The following is a 19,151-nucleotide window of genomic DNA, read 5'->3' on the forward strand; positions in this document are numbered from 1 at the left end:
AAGGAACAGTGGTGACCTGGCGACCAAGGATCATTGATGCACGTGGGGAGTGAAGGCTGGCCCATGTGATCCGATCCGATCCGACAGACGAGCTACTGTTGCTCAAATTGCTGAAGACATTAATGCTGGTTCTGATAGGAAGGTGTCAAAATACACAGTGCATCACAGTTTGTGCGTATAGGGCTGCATAGCCTCAGACCAGTCAGGGTGCCAGTGCTGACCCCTGTGCACCGCCGAAAGCACCAACAATGGGAACGTGAGCATCAGAACTCGACCAGAACAACTTACAGAACTTAAAAGATCTGTTGCTAACATCTTGGTGCCAGATTCAGGGATCTAGGTGAGTCCATGCCTCGACGGGTCAGGGCTGTTTTGTCAGCAAAACGGGGACCAACACAATATTAGGCAGGTGGTCATAATGTTATACCTGATCAGTGTAACTATTATCATAACTATTTAACTATCAAAACTATTTAGGGGTGCTAGCATGGTGCTACAGATGAAAAAAACAATTACATTTGTTGGGGACAATGATGTGGAATAAACAATTTGACAACAAAAAGACTTATTTTTTATTAGAGTGTTTGATTTTCTCACATTCATCTCGACCTTGTGACCTGATTGGTCAAAGTGTTAAAAAAAAAAATTAAAGAAGCTTTGGTCATTGTGATCTGACTTTTTTTCAGCTTTCCGAGATGGTCACCTTAAGATGGTTTCCTGTAGGAAAACATGCACAATAATTCAAACCCTGCTTTCATCCCAGCAAGCGACAAATCTACAAATGACCATACACTTACTGTGGACTTTATACAAATGATGGATAACGCCCTAAAGTGACGAATCCCGACGTCTGCCACGAATGTCAACTTTCCTCAAAACCTTCTACCGATATGGAGCATTATGGAAGGATATTTTTCCATGTTCTGTCTCATGACATTAATTTTTACGTTAATGAAAAAAGCAAAAGACATAACTGTGGTTTCATCTTATCCTGAATTATACAACCTTGAGGGTTAAAGGTCTTGCTCAGGGGGTCCAGCAGTAGCAGTTTGGTGGACCTGGGATTCAAACTCACAGCCTTCTGATCAGTAGTCCAACACCTTAACCACTAAGCTACCACATACCCTATTGTTTAGAGACGTTATTAGAGATGTTAGGGATAAGAATGAAGCTTTGGAAGGAAGTATCGGAGATACCGGTCGGTGTCTCTGGACGGCGTTTGTGATTAGTACAGTGTGCTAATGTTCTAATAGAATGTAAACCGTGTGGTGAAGGCTACACTATGCTTTTTTATTATAGTGAAAAATGCTGGACGCAGGATAAGGACCAAACGTCTGCTTTTTTTCTCTGACGTACTGATGCACTCCTGATAAGATTGTGGGAAGGGAAGGACACAAAACATGACACCAGAGCATAATCAATATCCCAGTCTATTATTTGATGAAATGAGCGATCCAAATAATATGGATACTGTTAATAATCAAGAGGCTAGAGTAGACTTAGAGTGTTTTTCCCCCACAGCTCCTGGAGAGAGAGCAGACCGGAGTGTAAACGAGAGCAGAGCCCTACTTTAAGCCAGTCGTCTCAGACAGTGCCGATCTTTATGCCAAGGTTTAAAGCTCGGCTGCTGGCAGGATTCCTGACACAGAACAGCTTCCTGTGCCTCGCTGCTGCTAAGCAATAAGCTAACAAATCCACGACAGAAAAAAAAGAAAAAGAAATAAAAACACAGGGCCAGGGTTTATGGTGAAGTGTGCTGTTGGCAGGCTGATTAATCCATAGCAGATTCTGGAATAATCAGACTGGACTGCAGGGAGATGAGCGGAGAGAGAGAGAGAGAGATGGGCTTTAATACTGGTGATGAGAAAGACACAGAGAGAGAGACAGAGAGAAAGAGAGAGAGAGAGAGAGAGATCTACAGACAAGCAGAAAGAGAGAGAGACAGCAAGTGCTTCGGTCTCTGTATCTCAACTGACCCCATGTAGGGTCACGACCCCAAGGTTAACAACCAGTGTGTTAAGAGTGTCTCAGTGTGACTTGACACATGATGACACACAATATACTCAACATACACAACACACACACCACACACAACACACTCAATACACACAACAAACTCAACACACACACACACACACACACACACAACACACACTCAACACACTCATCACACACAACAATCTCAACACACACAGCACACTCAACACACTCGTCACACTAAACACACACAACACCCTTAAAATACACTCAAAACACACAACACATAACACACTAACCACACACACAACACACTCAAAACACACACAACACACTAACCACACACACAACACACTCAAAACACACAACACAACACACTAACCACACACACAACACACTCAAAACACACACAACACCCACAACACACACTCAACAGACACACAACACATACAACAGCACACACAACACACTCAATACACACACCACATACTCAACACACAACAGTTTTGAATGCAATGCAACACACACTCAGCACACACACAACACACACTCAGCACACACACAACACACTACACACACTAAACACACTCAATACACTCAACACACACTTAGCACACTCAACACACACACCACATACTCAACACACAACAGTTTTGAATGCAACGCTGCAACAACACAACAGCTGCATGCAGAGAGAGAAAAACTGATAGAGAAAACTCGGCTATTTTTATTTTTCAAAGTCGTGCCGAAGGCGTTGGAGTAAAAACACGAGAGTATTCCAATAACGGAACCGGATCCACATAATCAGTTAATGCGCTTGGCCTTCAGTCAATAAGAACTCACACTGAGCTCGCTGTGGAGCACATGGACATTACAAAGCAGTGTGTGTGTGTGTGTGTGTGTGTTTGTGTGTGTGTGTGTGTGTGTGGGTTAAACTCCAATCCTATAACCAGCTCTGTATAGGGTGAAGCCACTGACAGGCGGTGCACGGAGCCAGCAGGAGAATGGCGCTGATTCACAGCCTCACTGTCTACACACATGTTACTGTTACACTGCGCTTTTACAGACTTGCCCTAAAACAGCTGGACACAGTTCCAGATGTGGATTTAAATCCCTAATGAACCAGCGACAGAGGCGAGGGAAATCTTCCTGCGATGACACAGGGAATCAGAAGGGAACATGATGATAAATCATTACAACACACACACACACACAACACACGCAACACACACATAACACACACACACACACACTCAACACACACACTCAACAGACACACAACACTCAACACACACACACAACACACGCAACACGCACATAACAGACACACAACACTCAACACACACAACACACACTCAACACACACACACACAACACACAAACAACACACACTCAACACACACAAACACATAAAACACTCACAACACATACAGCACACAACACATTCAACACACTCAACACACACAACACACTTAACACACACACACAACACATACAGCACACACATCACATTCAACACACACACACACACAACACATACGAAAACATACACAACACATTCGACATACACAACATACTTAACATACACACAACACACACACAACACACTCAACACATACGAAAACATACACAACACATTCGACATACACAACACACACAACATACTTAACATACACACAAAACACACACAACACAATCAACATACGCAATACATACACAACACACACAACATACTTAACATACACACAAAACACACACAACACACTCAACATAGGCAATACATACACAACACACACAACATACTTAACATACACACAAAACACTCAACATACGCAATACATACACAACACACTCAACATACGCAATACATAGACAACACACTCAACACACACAAGACATTCAACACACACAAACACTCAACACAACACACATTCAACAAACACTCAACACACAACAGATGCAACACACATTCAACACACACAACACACTCACCACACAAGACACTACACAACATACACAACATACACTCTTACAGCTATACACTTCTAACAGTTATGATGTAGCTAAAATCAAAGTGGTTCACTTTCTGAGTAAGTCCTGTCTGTCTGGAAGCTTTACGGAGACGATAAACAGAATAAAAAACGGATTTTTATCATTTAACAAAAACAAACGGAACTCAACCCTTGAGTCCTCGCTCTCTGTCCCGTCATCAATCCCCTCTCTCTCTCTCAATCCCCAGTCACACACTGCCCTTAATAAAATTATCCCAGTGGCTTATGAAGGTCGCCATGGCAACCCGGCACAAACAGGAGGTCATGACCACTTCGATTAAACGATGTTTCCTGAAACGAAATTAAGCATTCAAAGAAAATGGAATGGACACCCCCCTTGATCTTTCTAATATTTTATAATGGAACCCTAAATTGAAATGGACTGAATTTTCGGGTGGAAAAACAGACAAAAGTGGTCCATTCAAACAAGCAGATAGCGTGTGTGTGTGTGCATGTGTGTGTGCGTGTGTGTGTATGTGTGTGCGTGTTTGTTTGTCTCCTGCAGAGCTCATTTATTGTGAGCATGTATTAAGCTGCTTGTCTTTGTAAACAGGTTTGTTGGTGCACGTCTTTAAATATTTATGAAGTGTGTGTGTGTGTGTGTGTGAGTTTCTGACCTTTATTTGCTGTCGGCGGAGCATGGCGAGCTCTCGCATGTCTCTGAAGGGCTGCAGCAGGTAGTGGTAGAGTTCAGTGGTGGCCTCCACTAGATCACTGTACGCCTCGTCCTGCTCCGAGTACAACTGCAGCAGCTCCACCATGCTCTCCATGCCTCGCTGCTTCTCCAACAACTACAGAGACAGAGAGAGAGAGTGTGTGAGAAAGAGAGAGTGTGAGAGAAAGTGAGAGAGAGTTAGAGAGAGAAAGAGAAAGAGAGAAAGAAAGAGAGATAAAGAGATGGAGAGAGAAAGAGACAGACAGACAGAGAGAGAGAGAGAGAGAGAGAGAGAGACAGACAGACAGACAGAGAGAGAGAGAGAGAGAGAGAGAAAGAGACAGACAGAGAGAGAGAGAGAGAGAGAGAGAGAGAGAGAGACAGACAGACAGACAGACAGAGAGAGACAGACAGACAGAGAGAGAGAGAGACAGACAGAAAGAGACACACAGGCAGACAGACAGAAAGAAAGAAAGACAGAGAGAGAGTGAAAGAGAGACAGACAGACAGACAGAGAGAGGGAGAGCAAGAGAGAATGAAAGAGAGAGAGAGAGAGAGAGAGAGAGTTCTTAAGACATTCTCATAGTGTCAGATATAAAACGCTACCTCGGGTGTTTAACTCATGCTTGGAAGGTTGTGAGTTCAAATGCCAGCACCACCAAGCTTCCACTGCGGGCCCTTGAGCACGGCCCTTAACCCTCAACACCTCGGTTATATAAATGAGATAAATGTCAAAGTCAAAGTAAGTAGTTCTGGATATAAGAGTGTCTGGAAAAGCCAGACAGACACTCTACCTGAGCGTGGGAAAAGAGACCTGCCTGAAACAAAGCTCATTCACAATCGCATGGAAATTCTCAGCACTCTCTCTCTCCACACAGATATTCATCTCTTCAGCTCTCTCTTTCTAAACACCTCTCTTCCCCTATCCATCTTTCATTCTCTCCTCATCTCTGATCCTGTTATGCGATTACTCCGTCTTTTCCTTCCTTTCTCTCCACCTCTCCATCCGTCTCCCTCTTTCTGACACGCTCTATCTTTCTTCCAGAAATCCTGGAACGTCTAAGGAACAATGAAGGCAGCTGAATTTGATAAAGAAGGGAAGTGATGTGATGTGGCCGGAGATGAAGGCAGAGTTACTGATACACACCCTGGATTTGATTATTTTCCTAACACACACACACACGGCACATCTGGAAGTGTTTCATTCGTCTTATATGACAACAATTTGTTATGTGAAATGCTGCGGAACGTCTGAGCTTCGAGAACATGCGATCTGAAGCACTTCGGTATGAATTGACCGTTCTTTCTTTAGTCTTTCTTAAACTCCCTCACTCTCTCTCTCACACACACACACACATTGCTGTTAGCTCTCAGAAAGGAAACACTGGCTGATTCAGCTCCAACACTGCTCCCTCTGTTTACCTTAGCCACTGGTCGCCGTGGTGAGGGGGTAGCTGCAGCCCGGCCGTGTCAAAGGTCAATCCGGATAGAGCCAAACACGCCTCGCTTTCACCTCCTCATTACATGCACTTCACTTAGCCTCAAAAGTGTCCCTGCCAGTCTCAATGAAGTAGACACGTCCACAGTGATCTCATAATAAGGAGGCGTGGCCTATATACATTTTCACAAGATGCTGTACGGAACGGCTCACCACTAATGCCATGGAGAAACGCTTAACGTTATCCTATAATATACATAAACACCTATGATGTCCACCTGTAGCTCTGTACCTGACCTGCCTGAACACGCAGCATGGCGTCCACCTGCGCAAACATTAAAGATCATCCAGTCAATAAAACACACACACACAGAACTGTGGGAAAGTAGGATGAATGATAGTGTATAAGCGCTAATCTGAGGTCGGTTTACCGCATCCATAAAATGTCATCCATCAGGCTGATAAAATCACAAAGTCTTGAGGTGGTTTATCGTACATAAATACGTGGCCAGATACTGAAAACTGCTTTAGCAACATCCAAATCTTTTCTGTAAGAGTGTCATGACGATTCTTCCAAACAAACGTGCATTTAACATACACATAATTCTGCCTTAATCCTGCTCCAGACTTCAAACACAGTGTTTATCTTCCGCACCGATCTGAAATGAGTCACTGTTTAGAAAGAAATCGTTTCCCTCTTAGCACCGGGCAGGGGGGGTCCTACCTCCTGTTTTTATTCAAATCTATTTTATTTGCATTTTTAGAAAGCTTGAATAGGACAACTAATGCAGATATATACATATATACATACAGGTGTGTGTGTGTATATGTTTATATACGTGTACACCAATCAGGCATAACATTATACCCACTGACCAGTGATGTGAATAAGACTGATGATCTCCTCATCATGGCACCTGTTAGTGGGTGGGATATATGAGGCAGCAAGTGAACATTTTGTCCTCAAAGTTGATGTTAGAAGCAGGAAAAATGGACAAGTGTAAGGATTTGAGCGAGTTTGACGAAGGGACGAATTGTGATGGCTAGACCACTGGATCAGAGCATCTCCAAAACTGCAGCTCTTGTGGGGTGTTCCCGGTCTGCAGTGGTCAGTATCTATAAAAGTGGTCCAAGGAAGGAACAGTGGTTCATGGGCGACCAAGGCTCATTGATGCACGTGGGGACTGAAGGCTGGCCTGTGTGACCCGATCCAACAGACGAGCTACTGTTGCTCAAATTGCTGAAGAAGTTAATGCTGGTTCTGATAGACAGGGGTCAGAATACACAGTGCATCGCAGTTTGTTGCTTATGGGGCCGCATGGCCTCAGACTGGTCAGGGTGCCCATGCTGACCCCTGTGCACCGCCAACAATAAGCACATGAGCATCAGAACTGGACCAGAACTACATAGAGAACTTAAGGGATCTGCTGCTAACATCTTGGTGCCAGATACCACAGCAGACCTTCAGGGATATAGTGGAGTCCATGCCTCGACGGGTCAGAGCTGTTTTCACAGCAAAAAGAGGACCGACACAATATTAAGCAGGGTGTCATAATGTTATGGCTGATCGGTGTATATGTGTGTACATTTAATAACAATACCAAAACCTGTAGAAATATAACTATTCTATATATAAACTTTACTTTGTACATCTGATTTCTGTCATGGAATCATGGCATCAATCACGTGTAGAGCGGGAGGAAAAACGTTTATATTTCTGTAATCATCAAGAGTAACTGTCTTGTGTTACGCTAAATGTAAAAATTGTACTCGTTGCTTTAGTGGAGGAAGAATTACACCCTACAGGCTACGATGTTCTCGGAAAACAATCAACTTCCAGATGATAAGAGTGACACCGCTTCATCATATCACTCCGCTGCTGATTATTTTCCTGTAAGAGCATGGCCCCTCAGCTCAGGGTTTACTCCTTACCTTGCTCACGCTTCACAGAGGCCTGTTCTTTTTATTTTTAGCCCTATTTGGATTGATTAGTTTATCAGCCTGATTAGTTTATCAGACATAAAACTCTCACATCTGGAAAATTCCCACAGGAGGAGAGAGCTGAGTGAGAGTGAGATGCGGTCACATGATCACGACGCTGGAGGAAAACACTTCATTCCAAACTGGCTCTTAATTCATTTTGGTGCAACCGAAGCAATCTGAAAATATAATAAAAACTAATCACTTATATGTTTTATATACACTATATTGCCTAAGGTTTTGGGACACTTCTCTAAATCATTGAGTACAGGTGTTGTTTTTCAGGGGTTGGGCTCGGCCCCTTAGTTCCAGTGAAAGAACTCTTAATGCTTCAGCTTCATACCAAGACATTTTGGCCAATTTCATACTCCCAAATTTGTGGGAACAGTTTGGGGATGACCCCTTCCTGTTCCAACATGACTGCACACCAGTGACCAAAGCAAGGTCCATAAAGACATGGATGAGGGAGTTTGGTGTGGAGGAACTTGACTGGCCTGCACAGAGTCCTGACCTTAACACTATAGAACAGCGGAGACTGTGATCCTGTCCTTCTCGTCCAGCATCAGTGTCTGACCTCATAAATGTGCTTCTAGAGAAATGGTCAAAAATTCCCATAAACACACTCCTACACCTTGTGGACAGCCTTTCCTGAAGCTGTTCTAGCTGTAAAGAGCGGGACAACTCCATATTACATTCATGTGCATGGAAAGGCAGACGTCCCAGTTTTGGTCTGGCTCACAGTCTCCACTCTAATTCATCCTTAAGGTGTTCTATGGGGTTGAGGTCAGGACTCGGTACAGGCCAGTCAAGTTCCTCCACACCAAACTCACTCATCCATGTCTTTATGGACCTTGCTTTGTGCACTGGTGTACAGTCATGTTGGAACAGGAAGGGTCATCCCCAAACTGTCCAAAATGTCTTGGTATGAAGCTGAAGCATTAAGAGTTCCTTTTTACTGGAACTAAGAGGCCGAGCCCAACCCCTGAAAAACGACACCTGAACTCAATGATTTGAAGGGGTCCCAAAACTTTCAGGAATATAGTGTATCTATGGGAGAATCATTGATGCTCATGTAGATCAGGAGGATGGAGAAAAACATTGCCGATTTGGACAGAAATAAACTCTCAGGAGCGGGAGAACTCATTTGATAGGAAATTAGCTACCTGTCTTTCTGCTTTGCTTTCTTCATCTATTCTTGGTAAATATAAAAAGGCTCAATGCACTGTATTGTTTCAGCATTTCATCATTTCCTGTATTGCTTTTGCTCATTTTCTTCCAGCCAGGGATTTGGAAAAAGCCGCTCCAGAGAGAGGAACAATTCTACGACTGGGAAAGGTGAGCTCATACTATTCATAGAGTCGGGTTACAAACGAACACGTTGTGTCTCGGTGCCAAATGATGATGATGATGATGATGATGTCACGTTTTCCCCGAGCTGCTGTTTCTGTTCTGCAGGTTTTGCTTGTTGGGTGAAAAGAACGGAACTGGAGAAAGAAAGCAGTGTTTTCTTTAAGCCGTGTTCAGGAAAGGTTCAGGAGTTCAGATGATTAACTCTGTGAAGGATGGTGACACACACTGGAGGAATGGACATTGTTGCCGGATTTTTCTTGATGTCTTTTTCTTTGTATGTTTGTGTACAGTGAGTGTGTGTTAGTGTTGGTTGTTTGGTGTGTTTGTGTGTGTTTCCTGTTTTTATGACACGTCGTCGCAAGAATATTGCTTTAAAAAGTTCGCACATGCTGCACCCACCTCGCATTAAATTCACACGTCAGCAGGACACCGCCAAACACACTCGAGATTTTTTCACCATGCCAGGGTATGACTCATTCCCACTCGTGTCCTCCTCGTCTTTTCGTAACGTTATCCTTGTAACACGGCAAGAGAGCAGATTCCCGGCACGTTTTCTGCGAGTCCTTCACGCTGCGCTCGCCAGCCGGAGCGCAATAGAATTAAAAGCCCGACCGGCTCGCTTAATTTTTTATTTTTTTGGGAGGGGGGGGTGAAATAAGACTCGAACACAATGAAATGTTTTACATGAAATCAGATTTGGCTCTGTGAGCAACACCAGTGCTTATCTGGGAGCTGATCCTACACCGGCAGCTGCCACGAGAGAGAGAGAGAGAGAGAGAGAGAGAGAGAGAGAGCGAGAGAGAGAGAGAGAGAAAGAGAGACACGGAGTGAAAGCGGAAGAGACAGAGAGAAAGAGGGAGGGAGGGAGTGGGGAGGGAGGGAGTGTGAGTCGGGAGGAAGGGAGGGAGTGTGAGTGGGGAGGGAGGGAGTGTGAGTGGGGAGGGAGGGAGGGAGTGTGAGTGGGGAGGGAGGGGGGGAGGGAGTGGGAGAGAGAGAGAGAGAGAGATAGGGAAAGAGAGCAGGAGAAAGAAAGAGAGAGGGGGAGAGGGAGAGAGAGAGAAAGGGGCGTACAGGGTGAAAAGAGAGAAAGAGGGAGAGAGAGAAAGAAAGAGAGAGAGAGATGTTTTCAGTCTGAAACTGTCATACATCAAGTCTGAACTAGAGACAGACCTCTGCTCTCTCACTCCCTCATTCTTTCTCTCTCTTGCTCTCTCTCTCCCCCCTCACACACACACAAACACACATTGCACACACACACACACATTGTTTCTTTGTAGTTATCTATTCGTAGGGGAATACAAATCATAAATCCATTAGCTAGCCCACCATGCAAGTAAAACTCCAGGGACAGTCATATCTCCTGCCCTGAAACCTGAAACAAAAGGGTTGGCTAACATCACAGGGTAAGAGTCGGCTAGCCAGCTAGCTACGGTATGTGCAGAAAAACAGACGTTAACTACATTATACAATCGTACAGCACCATAACAAAAAGTCATAAAGTTGTGGGTTAAGACTTTCAACTAGGAGCAGTACGAGTTCTCAGACCTGCGTACATTTTTCAAAATATTATTTTTCTGCCAGATTTCCAAAAATTTCAGAAATACAGAAGGTCTTTCGTAAACTGGTCACAGAGTCGCTCACACGATGCTAGAGGAAATCCTACTTTTATAAAATAAATTCGGAGGTGATGATCTGTTTACTCTGTGCGAGTGGCCGCTGCGCTGACCTTTAAAATTAGACGATTCAGAAATTCGGGTCATGTGCCTCGGATAAATGTGCTAAGTAGTTTTCTTTATTTTACACTATTTTTATCCATTTATAGTTACGTTTAGGGTTCGTGAAAGAAGTAAACAGTCGTTCGTTCATCATGTCTGTATTGTGAAGTCAATTAGACAAAAAAAAAAACGTCTTGTTCAAGAGGAACAAAACCCAGTGCCATGAAGATCTGCCAGTGATGGAAATGTTTAGAACTAGCGCAAAGCAAACGAGTTGTAGAAGTAGAATTATCACTCAGGGGGGGTGAGAGAGGGGGAAAGAGTTGGGAGGAGAGAGAGAGAGAGAGAGAGAGAGAGAGAGAGAGAGAGAAATTACAGCATGTATGAACTGTATATGTTTATTAAATCCATCACACTCTTGCATTCCATCATGAACAATGGTTAAAAATCATCTCCAGCAATCCCACAGCTGTAAATATCGGCTTGTCTCATGACTGCAGCTGTTTCACGCTATCGACTCGTCCCTGCTGCTCTTGATAACAAACCACTTCACCACCAATGTGACTCGGCACGCTGCGTCCCCGCTGACTGTCCCAGAGGAGTCTGGGAAATCTCAGCTCTTAACGAACCAGCCGGCCCGGCTCCGACACCGACAGCTGACGGAAGGCGGCGGAAAGTTCTTCTGTTTTCGGAAGGGAGAGAGGTCGTCACGGAAACGTCCGCAACACCCGGCAACTTGAAGTGGACTGAAACCCAGGATTTAAACTTCAAATGGATCCAGGCGGACATTTTTATTTTTTGTTCTCTGTTCGTAGAGAGCACTCCCTCTATTATATTACTCTCCTGTTTTAGGCGGTGGCAGAGTACCCTCACCAGCCTAAACACGCACTACAATGTCACTTCCTGCCTGGAAACCATCCACACATGTCTTCCTGTCTTTGTTTCTATAAACACCCTGGAAGCTTTGATTCACTTCACACATCCACTTCAACTTCTCAATCCTTTTGTCTTTACTCACACCTTCATTCTCGTCAGTGTTACTAGCTCCTCCTCCTCCTTTTCCTCCCCCCTTCTACCTGATTCCTCCTCCGTTACACCTGGATGTCAGGACAACCTGCTGCGGGATTATTCGCATCAGGACGTGGATTTTTTCCCCTCTTTTTCGGATCTATACCTGCTTCGCTCCACACATTACACGAGATCAATAAAGCACTTAGAGTGTATTAATAATTTATAAACACACCTCAGAACAGCAGACTAAATATAGAGGCGTAAAGTGAAATAGCCGGTCAGATAGAGAGGTCAGAGCTGGACAAATTATTGACATCGCTCCGTGTCGGCTCTTAAGAAGCCGGACCTTCTGCTGATATTTAAAGCTCGTGTTTTGAAAGGTAAAGCGATCATCGAAGTCTCGTAAACCGCAACTACTTTAGCTGATCAGGATAATCGTACGAGGATAACCGTCGGTCCAGCGAAGCCTCTGGAAACACTGTGAAGTGCCGTTATCGGAAATTAAACAACAGCCATGAAACAAACTGCCGTTCATATTCTTACTCCGAAACAGAGCTTCTCGAAACCGACACAACAACACAAACCTCCATTTATAGGTACGCCGTGGAATTTCCGTAGAAACAGGTTAGCTCCTGATATCGCCGTGGAAACAAGTTAGCTCCTGATATCGCCATGGAAACAAGTTGATATTGCTTACGTTAAAGCAGCTACACAGTCATCAGATTCGACAGCGCTGTGGTAGAAGGCTAAATATTGAATAATTATAACCGCTTATTAACTGTATAATTACATTTACCGCTTTAAAAAGTAAAACAGAGCACTACTTTGGATCAAATATTTATCGTGCGCCATTTCTGTTAATTTAAATCGATAAAGGATGAAGTTCATCGTCTTCCAAATCAACATGAATATCATTTTAATCCTAAACTCATAATTTATGCCTCTTAATAATGGTTGATTTGATTTGAATGGTTTTGCTACTCATCCATGCCCACACAGAACTAATCCCTCACTGATTATTTCATTTTTTTTTTTCCCCAAACGGTTGACAGGCTTCAGCTCGGCGCAAAGTGCTGACCGCAGCAGAACGGCTCAGGTTTCAGTGAGATAAAGGTCAACAGATGGCAGCTCAGGGGCTTTCAGGAAACAAAAACACATTCAGAGCTGAGCGCGACTCAAACGCTCCTCTACCTGCTCCTTTCACCTGAGAACTGTCGCTACTGTGCTATGAATTGATGCCTTATTCGCCGTCGCTGTTTTCGGAGCCGGTTCACCAGAATGTGGCGTCCGAGTCTGTGCTCCACGGGCAGAAATGCGACACAACACCGAAGATCCGCAAAATGATCGATTGAATATTAAAAGCTGTGGGTCATCGAGTCGCGTTTAGAACACGAGAGGTCCGCCATGACACGTATACACAGACGTGCCACGTTAAAATACAGTGGAACCTCGGCATACGAATGCACTCCCTTATGAATTTTCGCTTTAAGAATTCAAATTTCACAAGAAATTCTGCATCGGCATATGAACCAAACCGAAGGGAGCCATTCAAAACTTGTTAGCGTCAGTGGGAACCCGAACGGAGCCAACTGAAGAGGGTTTTTCAGTCAGTGACAGCTGTCTAGAAAGAGTCAACCCATGATACCAACATTGCCTTCATTCAAAAGCCTAGTGATTTTTTGGGCGTTTTTTTTGTTGACAGATTGGTGGTGTGGGTGCTCTGTTCTATTTTTAGCCCAAGCTTGGTGCACGACTTCCTGTGAGGAACCTCTTGACATGGAATGCTTGGCTTGGGTCAGTTCTTTGTAAACAGCGGTACAGGTTACATACGCTTCGTATCAGTCATATTGGTCATATTTTTTATTATTTCATTTTTACATTATTCTTATTTCTGAGAAAATTTGTTTCGCAATACAAATGTTCACCTTAAGAACACCAACATGGTTCTGCTGTATAACATGCATCTGGCACCAACCATAAAGTTTACCACGACAAAAATAAACAAAGCCGTAATTTCCAGGAACTCTGCAGCTTTATCAGCAGATTGAGGAAATGATTTTTGTTTTTCTTTGTCCTGTAAGACACCTGACTCAGCAATTAATAAACAGGTGTAAAGATAAAAAAAACAAGACAGCTCTGTTCCACTTCCTGCACCTGATCATTAATGGAGTTGACTCATGTGAGTGTGTATGTGTGTGTGAGAGAGAGGGGAGAAAACTCACCATAGGCTTCTCCAAGAAATACGATCCACTTTAGTAAAGTTCGATGTAAATTTCGACATTCACGTTCACGCTGACCCGAACCACATGGAACTTTACCCAGGATTCTTTTCAAACTGAACGTATCGTGTCTGAACACTTCTGCGGATTTTTTTTCCGAACAATTTAATTCGTACACAGTTTGATAACTCGAGAACCCCGTTAACTGATCTACTGGATGTTTAAATATACACTCCCGCTAGCAATTGTTCAGGTTTGCATCACTTTGAATAAAGACACTAACAAACATTTGCAAGGAAATTTTACTAGGACTAAATATTGTGACGTTAGGCATCGTGATGACGTCACGAACTGCTGTGAAGTTCACAGCACTGTTTAGTACTTACACTCGGCTTCCATGATGGATCATTTTTGTTCTTTTTCCCATATTGCTCTACTATCCGCTTATTCTTTTATCTTTACTTTAGTTTTGCTAAAGGCGCCTTGTGGCGTGTCTCACCTCGTGCAGGCGCTTTTTTTGTCGCTGCAGAGCATCCTCGTAGCCCTTCTGCCGCAGCTCACTCAGACTCTCGTAGTAATCCTCCGAATCGTCTCCGTCCGCGAACAGGACCTGGGACAGGATCTTCCAGCCGCACGTGTCCAGCGCGTGGCCCAGGTACACCTGTAGCTGGTAACAGAGCGCCTCCGTGTCCCGCCGCGTGACCTCCGGCTCGCCGAACAGCACCGACCACACGGCCGACTGCTGCTCCTGCTCAGGGAACGGAGGCAGGCACGGTTCGAGGTCCGAGTTGACCGCGCAGAGTTGCGCGTGGGCCGTGCGCAGGTCCTGGAAGGAGAACAGGCCGGCCCAACTCGAGTCGCCGCCGATGACGATGATGGGGACGCCGGCGTCCGGGTCGTCAGCGTCGTCCGGAGAACGGGCCTCGGAGACGGACGCAGGCTCAAGAACCTCGATGTCACCCAGCGCGGCGGTTCTGCTCGGGCTTCGCGTGGGCTTGGATTTATCCGGGGCTTTCTCTCTCGAGCTCTTCGAGGCCACCGGACGTTTGTCTTGAAGCAACGCGCCCTCGGCCACTTCAGGCACCGAGTCGCGAGCCGCCGCGCTGCGCTTCTGCACCGTCCGGTCGTGGCAGGTGACCGCGAACTTGCCCTCGATGTCGTTCCAGGCCACGATGAAGACGAATTTGTGCTTCTCTTTTTCCTCGAAGACGTTCGGCCTTACTGAAACCCAACCGGACTCCAAAGACTCCTCCATTGTGAATGACATCTGACGGTTAGCTAACCGCGGCTAATAACAAAAATATCAGCTTCAAAAAAAAACCCCAGGTTAAAAAGAAAGAAAGAAACAGAAAGAAAAGATGTCAGCTCGATGACGACGTCGCGGTGAAGCGTCTCCGTTATTATGTAACGTTAACGTTTAAAGAAAAGTGTCCAACTCTAAACTACAAAACAGCCGTGGATTAAAAGAAACATCTCGCGCACACTTCAGATTCCGGCCCGTACGATACTGAAGCCCGTCTCTCTTCATCCTCATCCTTTCTTTTCTTCACCTCTTCTCCTTTCCTCTCCACCTGTTCTCACAAGTACCTGTTTGTTTCGGGAGGTTTTTTTTGTTGTTGTAAAGACTCTCGTCTTTGTTTATTTTTTTTCTCTCCTTCTTGCCTTTTGTGTTGTCCCGCAGGCAGAGAGGACAATGCGGGAGTCGACTGGGCTCGCGCGCTGCTCACTCGGTCACGTGGGAGGATCTGTTTACAAGCGCACAGCGCGTGAGGGTCCTGCCGTGACGTCAAGCGCTCGAACGGAAAACAGAGGGCGGGATCAGTGCGGTCCGGTCGGCTCGAGCGCTCCTTCCTGTCCGCTCAATCACACACACACAAAAGTCCGTTAGGAGGTTTGCCGTGACGTCACACGCCAGGCTTGCTTTTTTTCCAGCAACGTCTCCGTTACCTAGCTAACAGGCTAAAAACGACTGTACGGCGTGTAACCCCGAGCACCGATGCAATCCTAAACGATGTCACTAAAAATAATAAGAGTTGTTGTTGTTAAAAGGAAGATGTCGCAAACACAGGTCAGCTAAATCCGTGTGTGTGTGTTTGTGTGTGTGTGTCATCAGCAGCAGCAGCATCCTCTCCTCTCCGCAAGTCTGTTTTCATCCGACGTCTGTCTAGTGACGTGGCGGAAGTGGACTACATAAACATCCGGCACGTGGGACACGTACTGTACGTGCTGACGCAATGAAGGACTTGCCAAAACATGATAAACATCACATCATAACTCATAATAAACTTCAATTCTAATCTTATATCAGGAGAAAATGTGGGGAAAGGAATATATATATATATATATACTTTATGAAACAATCCTATTGTTGCTGACAATCAACTATACACTCCTTACTCATTTAAAATAAATGTAAACATAAATAAAAATAACAATAACAATCAGCTGTGTTTGTATTACTGATAATAATAAAAACTTTCTGTAGGCAGGGACGGGGTGGGGGTATATTTTAATATTATTTGATCTATTTATTAGCACCATAAAACGTTTATGTTTGCAACAGCAAACAACAACAACAACAACAACAATAATAATAATAATAATGTCAAAAATAGAATTACTTTTTACTCTATATCCCCTTTATTGATCACAATTTTATTTAAATGTTGGTTCTCTGAAGTTTTCCATGAGCAGGGATTATTTTGAAAGTTATTTAGCTCTCTATAATCATGTTTTTTTTAATTTATTACAGCCATAAAGCTTTATAGTCCTGAACTTTCCTTCTCATAACAACAACAATACTACTACTACCACTACTACAGTAATAATAATAATAATAATAATAATAATGCAAAAAATACAATTACTTTTTCTATATCCACATTATTGATTTTATTTAATTACAATTTAATTAATTATTAATAATATAATATAATTACTTACACAATATAATTCATTATATAAAAGCTGGTTCTCTGAGGCTTTTCATGAGCAGGGATTATTTTTACATTTAAATCTATTTCCTGAAAGTTATTTAGCTCTCTATAATATTATCTTGTGTATTTATTACAACCATAAAGCTTTATAGTCCTGAACTTTCCCTTCATAATAACAACAATACTACCACTACCATAATACTACTACTACTACTACTACTACTACTACTACTACTACTACTAATAATAATAATAATAATAATAATAATAATAATAATAATAATCATGCAAAAAATACAATTACTTTTTATTCTATATCCACATTATTGATTTATTTAATTACAAATTTATTTAAACACTGGTTCTCTCTTTCCATGGGCCAGGATTATTTTTTACATTTAAATCTATTTCCTGAAAGTTGTTTAGCTCCATATAATCATGTTTTTTCTTTGTATTTATTACAGCCATAAAGCTTTATAGACCCGAACTTTTCCTTCATAACAACATAACAACAATATTACTACTACCACTACTATACTACTACTACTACTACTACTACTACTACTACTACTACTAATAATAATAATAATGTCAAAACTAAAATTATTTTTTATTCTATATCCACTTTATAGACCCGAACTTTTCCTTCATAACAACATAACAACAATATTACTACTACCACTAGTATAATACTACTACTACTACTACTACTACTACTAATAATAATAATAATAATAATGTCAAAACTAAAATTATTTTTTATTCTATATCCACTTTATAGACCCGAACTTTTCCTTCATAACAACATAACAACAATATTACTACTACCACTAGTATAATACTACTACTACTACTACTACTACTAATAATAATAATGTCAAAACTAAAATTATTTTTTATTCTATATCCACTTTATAGTCCTGAACTTCCCCCCTCATAACGACAACAACAATACTACCACTACTACTACAATAATAATAATAATAATAATAATAATGTCAAAAATACAATTAATTTGACTCTATATCAACACAATTCATGACAATTTTATTTAAATGCTGGTTCTCTGAAGCTTTCCATGAGCAGGGATTATTTTCACATTTAAATTAGCTCTCTATAATAGTATATTGTGTATTTATTACAGCCGTAAAGCTTTATAGTCCTGAACCTTTCACCTCATGACAACAACAATACTTACAACAATAACCACTATAATAATAATAATAAGAATTAATATAATACTACTACTACTACTACTACTACTACTAATAATAATAATAATAATAATAATAATACTTATTATTATTATTATTATTACTATTATTATTATTATAATAGTAGTAATAGTAGTAGTAATAATAATGGTAAGTAGTAGCTCAGTGGTTAAGGTGTTATGCTGCTGACTGGAAGGTCATGAGTCCGAATCCCAGCACCACCCAGCTGCCCCTGCTGGGCCCTTGAGCTCGGCCCTTAACCCTTAAATCCCCAGTTGTATAAATGAGATAAACATAAGTCCCTCTGGATATAAGATTATCTGCCAACTCGTGTAAATATAACAACAGCAATATGAATAACCTCTGCATTGTTATAATGTTCTTTAAAATGCCCTGTCTCATGAAACAGGGCTTCGGAAATGTCTGTAGTCATTCTGTACTCCATAAACTTATAACTTTAAATCTCTATAATCATTTTTTTGTGCTTCTTAGATTCATACATATTCTTCCTGAACACATTATTTACTCCGGTCCACGTGTTTTATTGAGTTACTGAGGTAAAATACACTTTCTATATCACATCCTCCGACTAACTCATTCCCTGC

General features: G+C 42.6%; 1 protein-coding gene across 2 annotated transcripts in view; it reads right to left on the minus strand.

Moving 5' to 3' along the window:
* Positions 1-16,577, minus strand: part of jmy (junction mediating and regulatory protein, p53 cofactor) — a 34,161-nt gene extending 17,584 nt beyond the window's left edge. For both annotated transcript variants that reach the window (XM_058414713.1, XM_058414712.1), the window contains exons 1-2: positions 14,896-16,577; positions 4,646-4,819 (exon numbers count right to left, since the gene is read on the minus strand). In XM_058414713.1, coding sequence (XP_058270696.1) covers positions 4,646-4,819; positions 14,896-15,663 — 942 coding nt within the window. In that variant the 5' untranslated portion in view covers positions 15,664-16,577. The remainder of the gene's footprint in view (positions 1-4,645; positions 4,820-14,895) is intronic.
* Between the last annotated feature and the right edge of the window lie 2,574 nt (positions 16,578-19,151).

This window comes from Hemibagrus wyckioides, linkage group LG18 (genome assembly GCF_019097595.1).
Source record: "Hemibagrus wyckioides isolate EC202008001 linkage group LG18, SWU_Hwy_1.0, whole genome shotgun sequence".
Lineage (NCBI taxonomy): Eukaryota > Metazoa > Chordata > Actinopteri > Siluriformes > Bagridae > Hemibagrus > Hemibagrus wyckioides.